Raw genomic sequence first — 13,978 nt, forward strand, 5'->3', positions numbered from 1 at the left:
AGGAGCAAGATCCTAATGACCATCACACTTCTGACTTATTCTCCTGTTTCAGAACTGTGAACAAAGCTTGAGATGAGCACTGTCTCTTTCATTTCACTTTGGCCTGCCTTGCTCAAGTCTGATTTCCATGTATTCAAGTGAAACAGCTTTAGCATCATACATCAGTGATACATGGTAAGAGTGAGTAACAGCGAAGTATCTCGACCCTAATCATGGCAGATGTTGTGTCATTTTCTCTGCAGGAAGAACCAGCCTCTTGTTTCATTGTGCCCATCTGAATACATACAAGATGTCCTGAAAAGGACTAAAGCAAGACAGCTATTCCTAAAGCTTATCTCAGCTATCGTATGCATTAAGCATATACCTATAAAACAGGTGCCAAACATGATTTATCATAATTTACATAGTCATTATCACGTCACACAATTCAAGAGTGAAATATTGCATTTGGATACGATAACATTTTACAATACCAAAAGACGTACTCCAGATCTTGGGAATTGATACTCAGGGCCAGGAAACATGTCTACACTAGAAGGATTTGGGTTTGTAACCAACCCTTCAATCCTCCAGAAACGTCTCTTACACTACTCATCAATGCAGAGAGTAATGATTCAGCACGGGAGGTATTCGTTAGCCCACGCTCTCACTGGGGCTGTGACAAGGTATGCCACAGTGCTGCCTGCAGCTGCCCATCGCCTTGGCTGTTGCCTGAAACAGCAGTTAAGGAGTGCAGACAGTTGGCAGCCAAACTCCCTTGGGCTGCACGCAGCGGCACAGGAGACGCAAGGATGGGTGGATCAGATCTTTACCTGACGTGAGGGGGCAGAGAGTATTTTTCCTCAAGGACCCGCCTGCTCTTGGCACACCTGGACCAAAGGCACAGTGCCCTGTTTCAGCTTTCTGGGAGCCCATCAGCGGTGGGACACAACTGGTCCTGCCGACATCCCCTGCCCCAGCGTGGGCTCTGTCCTTGCCTGCACGTACCCTGCCAGGTCAGGCCCCGCTTCCCGTCCCCTCACAGCACAGCCCACCCCACCTCACCCCACTCCATCCCCGCTGTACAGCCCCTGCCACCCTGCTCGGTCCCACTGCACGGGCCTGACCACCCCGCTTGATCCTGTCCCACAGCCCTGCCCACCCCACACGGTCCCAGGGCAGACCCTTGCCCACCCACTCAACACCCACTCCTACAGCCCCTGCTCACCCTGCTCGATCCCATCCCACAGCCCTGACCACCCCACTCGATCCCTGCTACTGAGTCCCTGCCCACCTCGCTTGATCCCAACCACAGCCTTGCCCACCCCACTTGATCCCACTCCACCCCACAGCCCTGCCCACCCCACTCAATCCCTGCTGCTGAGCCCCTGGCTCACCCCACTTGATCCCATCCCACTTGATCGCATCCCACAGCCTTGCCCACCCCACTCGATCCCATCCCACAGCCTTGCCCACCCGACTCGATCCCTGCTATAGAGCCCTGCCCACGCCACTCGATCCCATCCCACAGCCCTGCCCACCTCACTCGATTCCTGCTACTGAGCTCCTTGCCCACCCCACTCGATCCCATCCCACAGCCTTGCTCACCCCACTCGATCCCTGCTATAGAGCCCTGCCCACCCCACTCGATCTCATCCCACCCCACAGCCCTGCCCACTCCACTCGATCCCTGCTATAGAGCCCTGCCCATCCCACTCGATCTCATCCCACAGCCCTGCCCACCCCACTCAGTCCCTGCTATAGAGCCCTGCCCACCCCACTCGATCCCATCCCACAGCCCTGCCCACCCCGCCCGATCCCTGCTGCTGAGCCCCTTGCCCGCCCCACTCGATCCCATCCCATCCCATCCCATCCCATCCCATCCCATCCCATCCCATCCCATCCCATCCCATCCCGTCTCACAGCCCTGCCCACCCCGCCCGATCCCTGCTATAGAGCCCTGCCCACCCCACTCGATCCCACCCCACAGCCCTGCCCACCCCGCCCGATCCCTGCTGCTGAGCCCCTTGCCCACCCCACTTGATCCCATCTCACAGCCTTGCTCACCCCACTCGATCCCTGCTATAGAGCCCTGCCCACCTCACTCGATTCCTGCTACTGAGCTCCTTGCCCACCCCACTCGATCCCATCTCACAGCCCTGCCCACCCCGCCCGATCCCCGCTATAGAGCCCTGCCCACCCCACTCGATCCCACCCCACAGCCCTGCCCACCCCGCCCGATCCCTGCTGCTGAGCCCCTTGCCCACCCCACTCGATCGCCCCCGTCCCCCCCCGTTACCACAGACGCCGCGCGCCCGGCCGCGCCCCCGCCCTCCCTCCCCTGGCCCCGCCCGCGCGGCCGCCCATTGGCCCGCGTCCCGCTGCTTAGCAACCGACCCCGTCCCCCTCCGCCGCGCGGCTCTGGCGTCATCTCGCCGCGCCGCTGTCGCGCCGGGGCCGTGTTGGTGTCGCGGCCGCCGGCCCGGGTCCGCTGCGCCATGGCGGAGGTGAAGGTGAAGCCGGAGGTTCCCGACCCCATGGACATCGAGAACAGGTGGGGGGCGGCGGGGCACTGTGTGTGTTGGGGGGGCGGCTGCTGGGCGGTGGGGGCCCTGGTGGGCGGGGGGGAGAGGGCCGTGCGGGGCGGGGTGCGCTGGGGGTGTGAGGGGGCCGGCAGGGAGGCGAGGGAGGTGTCCTGGGCTGGGGGGGGACACAGGCGGCAGGGACGTGAGGGGAGCAGGCAGGGCACAGGGCGCGCCGGTGCCCCGGGGGGTGCTGGTCAGGAAACCGGTCCTGAAGGAGAGGTGTGCTGTTTTGGGGGCACTGTGTGCTCCGTGCTGGGGCCGAGAGGTGCTTCGGTAGCAGTGGGGGTTGGGGTCAGGTTACCTTCGGCTCCCCTGGTGTCTTTCTGTTCTTGGAAAGGGGAATTGTGGCTTTTCTGTGTCAAGTAATTTTTTCCTAACAGGTATTTCATCAGTATTTGCATTCTCTGCCTAGCTAGCAATTCCTTCTCATCAGAACCTTTTGTATAATGGAACTGTACAGGGAGCTCTAAATCCATGTTGTGAATAATAAGAGCAACATAAAAGTAAAATGGAGCACTGTGTTCAGTGTTGTCACAAAGAGCAAAGGTAGTTTGTCCAGCAGTTGGAAAAGCATATTTGTCAGCACAGGGAGTAGATGCTAAGTTCCTTCAATAGACGTGACTGCGAAGCAGTTCATGGATAATTTTCCCCTGAGTAGTTCTTTTCTCTCTCTTCCATTCTGGCTCTAATACTGTTTTGATTTGGTTTTGGATGCAGTAGAACATGATTTTAAACTTGCTTTTCTCCTCCCCCAGGATTATTGAACTGTGTCATCAGTTCCCTCATGGTATCACAGACCAGGTGATTCAAAATGACATGCCTCACATGGAAGCCCAGCAGCGAGCCATGGCGATCAACAGGCTGCTCTCGATGGTAGGGCGGTCTCAGCTTCCTTGTGTTACTTCAGCCAACCTGGAGCACTCTTCATACACACAGTCTGCATGGTAGCAACCTGTTGGGCAGGGCTAGCAAATTAATCCTTTTGGATTTAGCAGCATTTGCCATAATGTACAGTTAGCCTGACTTACTTTTGGTTGCCATAAGCACTCATGATTGCTAAAACCAATTAAAACATTCCTCAACTTACTCTTTCCATTTCGTAATACAAAGTTGACATGAATGTGTATATCTATGTGGATTTCTAGTGAGGAAGCTACCACCGACAAGTACCACATTTGTTTTTTTGATGTGTCTCGAGTTCTTTGGTCTTCTTTTTCCTGTGTATTACTTTGTAAAGCAGAATGTGATACAATGGTCTAATGTAACAGTCAGGTGCAAGTGTAGTTGCAGTGGTTCAGCAGGTGGAAAGACGGCCACAGGTGATAATAAGGCACATTAATGATGGGGAATGAATTAGGTAGAGATAAAAGAATGGATGTTAGCCCATGCTCTTATATGCGAAGGTCTTCTCCACACCCCTCACAAAATCCTGAAGTTGTGGATTACTCTGATAATATGCAGGTGAAACATCTCAAGGAATTTTTTGCATCTTCTGTAAACTTCCCACGTCTCACTTTACTGTATCAGGAGTCAGCCTACGATAAGAGTGAGGACCACAGTAACTACTTCTGCCACGTGTTCAGGAATAGATAATAGCTGTTTAGTCTTGCTGGTTCAGTGTGGCATAAACTTGAGTATCAGCTAAATGTTCAGAGTCTTTAAAGATCAAGATTCCTTTTGGTTCCGTAGCTAGCTGCTTCATGGGCGTGTGAAGTCAGGAAATAAAGCAGACTGAGTGGTGCAGTCAAGAGAGCACTGTTGAAAAGAGGGGCACCTGCTTTCTCAAAAAGAAGGATGTTGGAAAGTATCCAAACTGAGTAGTGTGGTGTTTTGGGTTTTTTTAATAACTGAAACTTTTTAGCTTGGATCATTTTAGGTGGCAGTGGAAGTAATCTAATCTGTCTCTTTTTGGTCTTTCTGTTTATAGATGTGAGGTTTATCAATACATTGGATGTGAGCTTGTGTGTTCAATAACTTTTGAAAGGGCTGGCCAAATTTCACAATGAGGCTTCAAAGATAGTTAGGTCTCTAGAATTTGTTTAAAATATGATGCCTTGGGGAGTGCATGGGGAGATCTAGTAAGTACCTCAAATATGGGGAAAAACTGCAGTGAGAGCTCAGCCTTAATAAGCCTCGGGTACTTCACTTGAGACAAGCTGCAGGTACTTCATCTGTAGAAAAGCGTTGAAGGGGATCATCCTGAGGTGTGAGCTCCAATCAACCACATAATGCAAATCTATAAGAAACAAGGCGGTAACTGTGGGGAAAGGATTAGGTGGCAATGAAAGACTGAATGTTAGTTAATGCTCTTGTACACAGTTATGCTCTTGGGCTTGTCTAATTGCTTGTCTCTTCAAAATAGGAAATAAGAATTTGCCTGGCCTAGGCACAAGTGTCAAGTTGTGGAGGACAAATGTTTTTTGTGTGTGAAATGCCAGTAATTTGCCTCTCAGAGACACTGTCAGTCCTGGCTGGCAGTTTTCCAATGATCTCTACTTAGTGAAAAAGTGGAACTTTGCTACTGGAACTCAGAATTGTTCAAAACTTGTTCAGTAGAGCTCCAACGTGATTCCTGGGTAGCCATGCACACAAGTGTTTTGGTGGAAAGGAAGAGCAAAGTTTACAAGAACCTGATGTCCCTCGTGCAATGGTGAAGGTTAGGAGAAATAATAGGAAGTGCATAGATGTTGTGGGGAAGTCAGGAACTGTATTTGTTATTTTTCATAGCTGATGATAAGTGGATACTTGTCAGGGGAAAAAAAAGTCCTCAAGGGTATTACTGTACTTACAGGGGAAAAATATTCTCAAGGATATTATTGCTTCCAGTGGTTAGAAATGTTAGTTTTCCTTTTTCTTTATTCAGTTAACATGAAGTAAGGTTTTTATTTTAGAAGTTTAGAAGATTCTTGCCATGTTCTGAAACAAGCTATTTGAAGGAAACTAAATGCATTGTGCCCATCTCTCCTAGGGGCAACTGGACCTTCTCAGGAGCAATGCAGGTCTCCTATATAGAATCAAAGAGTCTCAAAATGCAAGGTAAACCTGACGTTTGCTGGAAAAATATATTTGGAACACAACCGCAATATGTACAGCATTGCTGAGAAGACACTCAGCAATGTAATATGGATTCTGTAACATGGATTTTACAGAACATAACTGCATGTTTCAGGAGGGTACACTTAACCCCCTCAAGCTGATCCTGAAAACTGTTTTAGATATAGTGGTTTCTACTGAACAGAGGGTGCCATGGGACTACAGCTCTCACTTGCCAGCAGAGTTCCTGGTCCAGATGACGGCACAGTGGTGTGTGCACACATATGTATATGCTCAGGTGGAATCCAGCTGAAGCCCGAGCATACAGGCTGCAAACTGTGGTTCTGTGGTCTTCCTCACTGCTCGCGTTACAGGATCAGCGCTCATATTTACAGCTGTTCCAGGAGGGCACTTGAACTGCTACTCATGCTCTTTGATTTATTAAAATGTACCTTCAAACCATGTCTTGTGATGCCTATATAAATCTGAGTAAAAGATGCCTTAGACATACTTCTGGAAGGAAATAGCCTTCAAAATTATCCTCAGTGCAGGCGTGTCATCCTCTTTCAAATGCTTTAGAAAAAGATTGCTGAGTTCAGGCTTTCTCAGACCAGTGAAAAGGCATGTTTTAGAGTTGGGAGCACACTACTATCCCTTTGTAGATGTTCTGTCTAGAGACGGATTATCCTAAATTATGCTCCATGCTGTGTTCGACCTTCCACAGTTGTGTTAATACGTGACTCCAAATTCCCCATTGTTATGACAAGTTGAGTGACTCCTGCTGAGTCACTTTTCTTTCATACTGTGCTCTTTTCTCTTTACTGTGGCTTCTCACTGGCAAGCTTGGCTTGATCCAGAGAGGTTTAGTGTCATGTATTATATTTGCCAATGGCTGGCTTATTGTGTGGGTTTTGGTTTGGTTTTTTGTTTTTTTTTTTTTTTTCCCCTCCTTTGTGCATTGTTTTTTTCATGGTACTTGTTTTCAGTTTAAAACAAATCAAACTTCTTTCAAATTTTGGACCTTTCAAAAATCCTGATGTCTGTCGTATTTTACAGTAAAATGAAAGGCTCTGACAATCAAGAGAAGCTGGTTTACCAAATTATAGAAGATGCAGGCAATAAAGGTACTTTAAATTATGATTGTGAATGGTATTGTGTTTACTTATGGAACCATTCCTGTCCAAACTTTTAAATGCTTATCCAGACAATACATATAATATAAAATCTGGAGTCCCCATATCAGGTCTGTAGCTAATGTTTCATGTGTCCACTTTTTAAAAACAAAAGAGAAGATGACGTATTTCTCTATTAAAATAACAGCCTGACCTGGTTGGCTTTTGCGGAGGGCTCTTTCAGAATATTTGGAATATGAATTACGATTTATCTATGGGACTGTCAAGCTGAGGCATCCCCAGAACACTTACTGCTTAAAAGAAAATGTAATATCTATATCGGATTTAACAAGCGTACTGCCAGCGAAAACAACTGCTAGTTAACTGGGCTTTCTCAGCAGTCGTTGCATACTATGGTTGAGAGATGGCAGGTAGAACGGGCTGTCATATTTTTATTGAAGCAAACACTAGTTACCTAAAAATGCAAGAACATTTCTGTGATATATTCATGTTGGCAGTGAAATGGGGTCCTCGGAGGAGAGGTAAAGGGCAGAAGGACAGTATGGTGGTTGTGGTATGCATTTCTTGTTTTGTCAGTTGTTTTTTTGTCCCATCCCCTTCTGTCCCTTCCCTCCCTTTTGCCAGGAGTGGTAGGATCAAGGATGCATCCTATGTTGGCAAGCAAGTCAAGCAATGTTGTGATGTGACTTTTGGTTTGTGAGTACGTACAAAAACAAATGGTTTCTTCTATTCATTTCCATTCACTTCTCTGTTTTAAAACAGGTATTTGGAGCAGGGACATTAGATACAAAAGTAACTTGCCTTTAACGGAGATCAACAAGATACTGAAAAACTTGGAAAGCAAGAAACTAATTAAAGCAGTAAAATCTGTGGCAGTGAGTATTTTGTGACTTTTTTTTAAAACCATTTCAAATGTCTGCTGCATGCTGTGTATGTCTGAACAGGAGACTGGGAGCAGAGAAACCTCGTTCTGCCTCTAGCTTTCTCACTGACTATGCACCAGCCTTTGACTCTTTGCCTTTAGTGTGCAGGTTTGAGGTGCAACAGGTACGAGAGGCTATAATGTTTACTAAATAATCAACATACCACTAACAAACTGATTAATAATGTAATTCATAAACACATCACTATTAATACACAGTTTTATCACTCTTCCCACCACTACTAATTACACACCATTGCTATCAAATTGCAGTTTTAGTTCTCTTAATTCTTTATTGCACACAACTGTTGTTATAGTTCTGTTACCCTTCACTTCTGTTACCTCTTACACTGCTTACTACTAATCTGCAGTTCTGTTATGATTTTCTCTGTGCTTCCGTACCCGGTCTTTAGGACATAAACCTAGGGAAGAGTCTGGTGGGTTTCCCTCCAGAGTACCAATGGGCTTGGGTCCGCAGGTCAGCTTCTCTGCTGTCCATAGGCACACACACTTCTGCTGTCTGCAAATCCTGCCCTCTCTTGTTCTCTGATTTTTATACCTTATTCTCTTTTTTTGTTTCTTAACTTTCTTTCCTACCACCCTTTTCTCCTTTCTTCACACAGTCTCCACTCAAATAAGCAACCTGCCTGTAATTACTTTTTCTCAATTGTTTCTCAATTACTTTTTCTCCATTGGTCCCAATGTTGCTGTACCACAACTGGGTATTTCTGATGCTGAAGCAATCTCAGCCTTTTATATGGGACTCGTGATATGGTTACCTAGCTGCAAGTGGCCTTGCAACGTTCCTCTCCCCTGGAGAACCTGAAACTCCCTTCAGTTATCTGGTTCATGCTGGATTTGTATTGTTTACTTTAAACAATTTCTAAGACATTTGATTCTGTTTTAGTCTTGGTTCCTCTACTTTGTTCTAATTACTCAAGTACTCTCTTATCTTATGTGCAAACAGTCCACGTACCAGAGTGGGGCTTATCCTTTTCCATGCTTTTTCTCACTCTATTGTAATGCTCATGCAGCATCCTGCTTTCCCTTACCCGCTTAATTACAAATCATTGGTATTAGCATGGTCTTTGGGCATTCTCCTGGTTTCCGGGACTAACTTTAGCTGCAGGGTTTAATCATGTAAGGGTTCTCCTATCATCAGTGCATGGGTTGTCTCTTGCAGAAATGGTTGTAAGCTTCTCTGTTAAGTTTGTCTTTGCTGTCTTCTAAAGACACTTTCCTGCCCTCCTTCAACTGTGGAGGGGGATTAGAGTCAATAGGTTAAACTCTGAGATCTTCTTCAGTGAGGTTTGTATTGTGTGCACATTCCTAGTAGGATTCTCTCTTCCAACACTATGTTACAAAATTATTAGGAATTTGAATGTACTGATCTTCTCTTTATCTCTGTCTTACCTGTGGGTCAAACATGTTAATGATAGCTTGAGTCAGCTGGATTGCTGTGCCCCAGGTTTTAGGAGTAATGAACTATCTCTTTTGCAGATATCTTTTAAAATCTTCCTTTCTTATGGAAGACTTAGAGCTGTTAAGAGCTGTGTGCTTTTCTCTAACAGGCATCCAAGAAGAAGGTGTATATGCTATATAACCTGCAGCCTGACCGGTCAGTGACTGGTGGGGCTTGGTACAGTGACCAAGACTTTGAGTCTGAATTTGTGGAGGTGTTAAATCAACAGTGTTTTAAATTTCTACAGAGCAAGGTGAGTGCCGCTATGAAAGTTACCTTCTCTTTGTTTTGTGCAAGTAATTCTTGTCTTAATAAAACTAGTGACAGGCAAGGCTTAAGTTTTCCCTAGTGTTTTCCATAAGTGTTGGCCATTGTTATAACTGGATTGGCAAATCTGTACTGGATTGTATTTGTCACAGTAAGTGTGATGGTGTTGCATTTTAATAACACATATTTTCACATCCTGTACAGGGAGTGAAGCCTTCCGTCTCCAAAGTCTGATGACAAGCTAGGCAGCAAGGAGCACAGGACCAAAAAACCTAGCAAAAGTCATGGTTTTCCCTGCAGAGCTCCTAATTTCTGAGAGGGTGGAAAGGCACTAGTCAGTCAGCTCTGCCTAGAAGACACTTTTCTCTAGTATAACTGAAGGAGAAGCCTGCTCTTTGTTAAATAAGTCCTATGCAGATTGCAACATTTCTCTATTCAATTAAAATATATTTTAACTGTCACTAGGGATAGCAGAAACTTCTTCTGCGTCAAAAAAGGCCAGATGCTGATATTCCTTTATATTAATCTAAATCACTGTGTAAATTTTGTGTCATATGTAGTATAAAATTATGTTTGGTTTTGCACTGTGTTGTCTCATGCACTTCAGTCTTAAGGGCATAGCTTTAAATGCTAAATAAAAAACATGTCCCAGAAATGGTTTGGAAATCAACTTTTATACTTCAGTCTGCCTGAAACTGAACCACGAAGGAGGCTCTTGGCAGTCAGTACTGACTATAACTCATCTTTGCTTTTTCTCAGGCAGAAGCAGCTCGAGAGAGCAAACAGAACCCCATGATACAGAGGAACAGCTCATTTGCCTCATCCCATGAGGTGTGGAAATACATCTGTGAACTGGGTATCAGTAAGGTCAGAACAGATTCATCTTACTACTCTCAAAATTCTCAGTGCATGACTAGCTGCAGAGTCTGGGTCCTGAAAATTTGGTGAGGGCCTGATAAGTGCTACAGCTACTGTACTGGAAGTGGGCTTTGCTGCTTTATTGCTTTTTGAAGAGGGTCATTGGTGCTGCATGGGACTCCAGGGTAGTTTGTACATGTGGGTTTTCAAAGACATATAGAAGAATTAGCATTCACATCCTTCTTGATGGGAACTGGAGTAAGTTTTCCTTTAACAATCTCAACTGCTTTAATTTCTCTCAAGTTTGCCTATGCACCTCAAGCAGTTTTAGGGGAGGGGAAAAAAAAAAAGGAGGAGAAAACCCCCACAATTATTGGTCACCATCAACGGGCATCTCTTCAGTAGTCTGTCTGTCTTCTTTCACAATTGTTTTCCTGTAAAACTGGAAACATATCATGCTAGGGTAATGTAGACACTGGAGGTGCATAGGGAAGTTCTTTTTGGTAAGCCAAGGATAGCGTAATCCAAGAGTACTTGGGAAGTAGGAGGTATTGGTATTTGCTTTTCCTTTTGTATCTGCACAACCGTGTAAAGTGCCCAGCGAGAGCGGTGCCTTTATCTGGGCTAGATTAGAACTCTGAGGATTTGTTACTCATGGTGTTTGCTCGTTTCCTCCTTGCAGGACTTATTGGCATGCGTCTTTCCTAATATTTATTTTACGAATTATTTCTTAGGTAGAGTTGTCAATGGAAGACATTGAAACCATCTTAAATACGCTAATATATGATGGAAAAGTGGAGATGACTATTATTGCTGCAAAGGAGGGGACGGTAGGCAGTGTGGATGGACAGATGAAACTGTACAGAGCCGTTAGTCCTCTCATACAACCCACTGGATTAGTCAGGACGCCCTGTGGACTCTGCCCCGTAAGTAACTAATTCTGTGTATGAATAGGTGGCTGCATGCAAATTTTGAATACAATCCTGCGAACAGCCAGCCAGCACGTTGCCAGGTTATGCCCCTGAGTGATCCTCGTGGCTTTCTAAGCCAACTACGCTTAGGAGTGTTATCTGTGATGCCTTAGCTATGGTGCAAGAGGCAGGTTCTTTAGTTTAGACCAGGACGTTTCCCACTTACATCCTGTCTCTTTACTGGACTGTATGGGAAAGGGTGCTGTCAAGTGTAGCCTGTTCCGAATTATATTTCTGTATTTTCTGACCCCAAGTTTGCCTATTTATGTTTTTTAACAAGCTATTTTATTTGTCTAGCTTTTGGTCCCTCCTGCTTGGATTGTAAACTGATATGCAAGTAAAACTTGCCAGTGCGTCCATTTGCATCATTTACTACAGTGGGGTCTGTTTTGCTTCTCTTCCTCAGAGCTGGCGTAGGCCTTCCTAGATTTTGGCCTCTGTTAGACTACTGCTTTTCTACGGGGGGAGGAGCAGAAAACATGCAAGCATGTTACTTCCAGTTAGATCGTGCTTGGTCTATATAATTACTGACACAGGGCTTTCTTTTGCAGGTTTTTGATGATTGCCATGAAGGTGGTGAGATTTCTCCATCAAATTGTGTTTATATGACAGAGTGGCTGGAGTTTTAAAGTGAAAGCAAGCTGTAAACTGGATTCATGCTTCACAGCCAAGGTCACAAAGCAGCTTGCTTTTTTAAAAGTGGACTTCTAAATTTGTAAGCAACTTCAGGACACAGAGTGACTTTGTTTTTAATGAAACATAAAGCAGCAACGTATCAGTTGCGTGAGCAGTCTTGAGAGTGGACTGGAAATCGAGTCAGCACTGAAGATCAAGGCTGAAGTGGAAATGTAGATCCATTCTTGTACCAAAAATTGGTTGTGTGACTTGAAAACTGCCATAGAACAGCTGGGTGGTGATGCATCGCTTCCAAAGACTGTGTTGAGTACTCCACAGACACTTATTCTGAATGAGAGAAAATAAGTCATTAGCCAATCAGAAAAAATTGCTAATGAGTGTTGCCAAGAATGAGATCCCAAACTTTGCTTTCAGACTAATGCTACTGGTGAGCGCTTAAGTCCTAAAGCTGACACTTTTCTCCCATGATAGCTACCGTCTAACTGAAGACTACAGATCTGACGTGGGAAAGATCCTAAATAGGTCAAACAGAACTCGCTGATTCTTTATTATCTTTCTTACCTGCTAATTTATCATTAAACCCCTGATTTTTCTCATGTACATCTGTGCTTCATTTCGTCCATTGCTGCCATTGCCTGGTGATGCATCTGTTGTATTTATTCTTTCATCTGACAGCTACAAGATCATCATCAAATGTGGAAGCGTGTGCTGGCAGCTGCATCATGTACATGGATAGGTCAGCTGAAATTGTGAGTAGAAGTATTTTGGGAAGATGTGTTTTCCAGAGTAGAAAAAGAGTTCCTCTGGCCTGATGGTGCAGGGAAGATTTTTATAGATTATCTGAATACCCTCAGGGTTGAAAAAGATGCCAGTGACAGTTGTCTGTACATAAATATGGACTCTGGCCTTGGTTTGTGGTCTGAGAAAGGCATGATACTGGCATATCATCAAAAAGCACAATCTTCTCTTCCTGTGATGTGGAGCCAATTTGTGTTTCTCTTAAGTGTGACCTCTCTGGCTCCTTCTGTGTGACGCTGGACTGACGAACTGGCAATAACGTATAGACTGTGGTGTTGTCGCAAGCCTCATGCCCAGGGTATGCTGGGCCACAGACCTCTTAAGAGAGAGCCGTGTCTGGTTTCCTCTGGCTATCGATGTCCATCTGGCAGTATTAGAGGGGTAATACCATCTTTGGAAAATGTAGGTTCAAATCCCACTTGGGAAGTAAATGGATTTTTGTACCAACTGTGCTATGCTAATTAGTTATTCAGCCTCTTCCTTAACCTGTAATCAAGCAACCTCTAGGAAAAAAAAGCTCCTTTTTCATAAATGAGAATATTGTGCATATATGGTACAGCCAGCTCTCCACCCTCCAGCATAACAGAGGGCTGGAATGAGGTACTAGCAGGCAGGGTAGTGTAGACATGTGGAGGGAAGATTTTTATAGATTATCTATAATAATAGATAATAGACTACCAGGGGCAGTCTGGTCCCAGTACAGCTTGCTCCTGTGGCTTAGCCTTGCTGCGTCCAGGCTGGATCTCTACACAGCTACTCAGCATCTTTGTGATAGCCTCCCAGCACTGGGAAACAATTAGCGGGTCAAGCACAATGCTGGACCTGTTGCATCTAGCTATTTTCAAAATTCCCTGTCTGAAAATAAGCCCTCCTGGACACCGTGTTGGGAGGGCAATGGTCAAGCACCTCTACAGCTGAGTTATCAGCATGCCAGGTAATCTGACCATGAGTAGTAAACGGTGGGCTAACATAAAGAGATTTTGGAAGACAGTTTACCTAATAAGGGTAGGAGACTTTACATCAGCTATTTCAATACTGTCCAGGAGTTTGCACCTTCTAGAAGCAGTCTGGATCCCATGGAAGTGTTCAAATCTTGCTCGATTCCCCTTTTCCTACTTATACCGTGGGTTATGGACAGAAGGCCAATGGTGGTAAGTGCTGTATGAAGAATTAAAAAAAAAAAAAACGTTCCTGCCCCGTACAGGGACGGTGTAGATGCAGAGGCAAAGGCTTCTTGTTTGCAAGTAGGCACGCTGTCTCTGACAGGAGCAAACAACTAGTACTGATAAGCTGGCATGTCCGTGGAAGGGGTTTGATTGCATTAGCTAGTGTGA

General features: G+C 45.4%; 1 protein-coding gene across 1 annotated transcript; it reads left to right on the forward strand.

Annotated features, from left to right (window-relative positions):
- The first annotated feature begins 2,418 nt into the window (after positions 1-2,418).
- POLR3F (RNA polymerase III subunit F) lies at positions 2,419-11,902 on the forward strand. Its single transcript, XM_082307901.1, has 9 exons — positions 2,419-2,533; positions 3,320-3,437; positions 5,533-5,600; positions 6,654-6,721; positions 7,493-7,605; positions 9,224-9,367; positions 10,141-10,248; positions 10,974-11,165; positions 11,762-11,902. Exons 1-9 carry the CDS (start codon positions 2,478-2,480, stop codon positions 11,837-11,839), a joined length of 945 nt encoding a protein of 314 aa, XP_082164027.1. The 5' UTR covers positions 2,419-2,477; the 3' UTR covers positions 11,840-11,902.
- Positions 11,903-13,978: the final 2,076 nt, after the last annotated feature.

Source organism: Platalea leucorodia, assembly GCF_965183815.1.
Source record: "Platalea leucorodia genome assembly, chromosome: 3".
In the NCBI taxonomy this organism is placed as follows: Eukaryota; Metazoa; Chordata; class Aves; order Pelecaniformes; family Threskiornithidae; genus Platalea; species Platalea leucorodia.

Excerpts from the sequence above, each read along its gene's own strand:
- POLR3F (XM_082307901.1), top strand. The coding sequence starts at position 2,478 with ATGGCGGAGGTGAAGGTGAAGCCGGAGGTTCCCGACCCCATGGACATC. Across the intron at positions 6,722-7,492 it reads AGAAGATGCAGGCAATAAAG|GTATTTGGAGCAGGGACATT; the intron begins GTACTTTAAATT and ends GTTTTAAAACAG. Across the intron at positions 10,249-10,973 it reads GTGAACTGGGTATCAGTAAG|GTAGAGTTGTCAATGGAAGA; the intron begins GTCAGAACAGAT and ends ATTATTTCTTAG.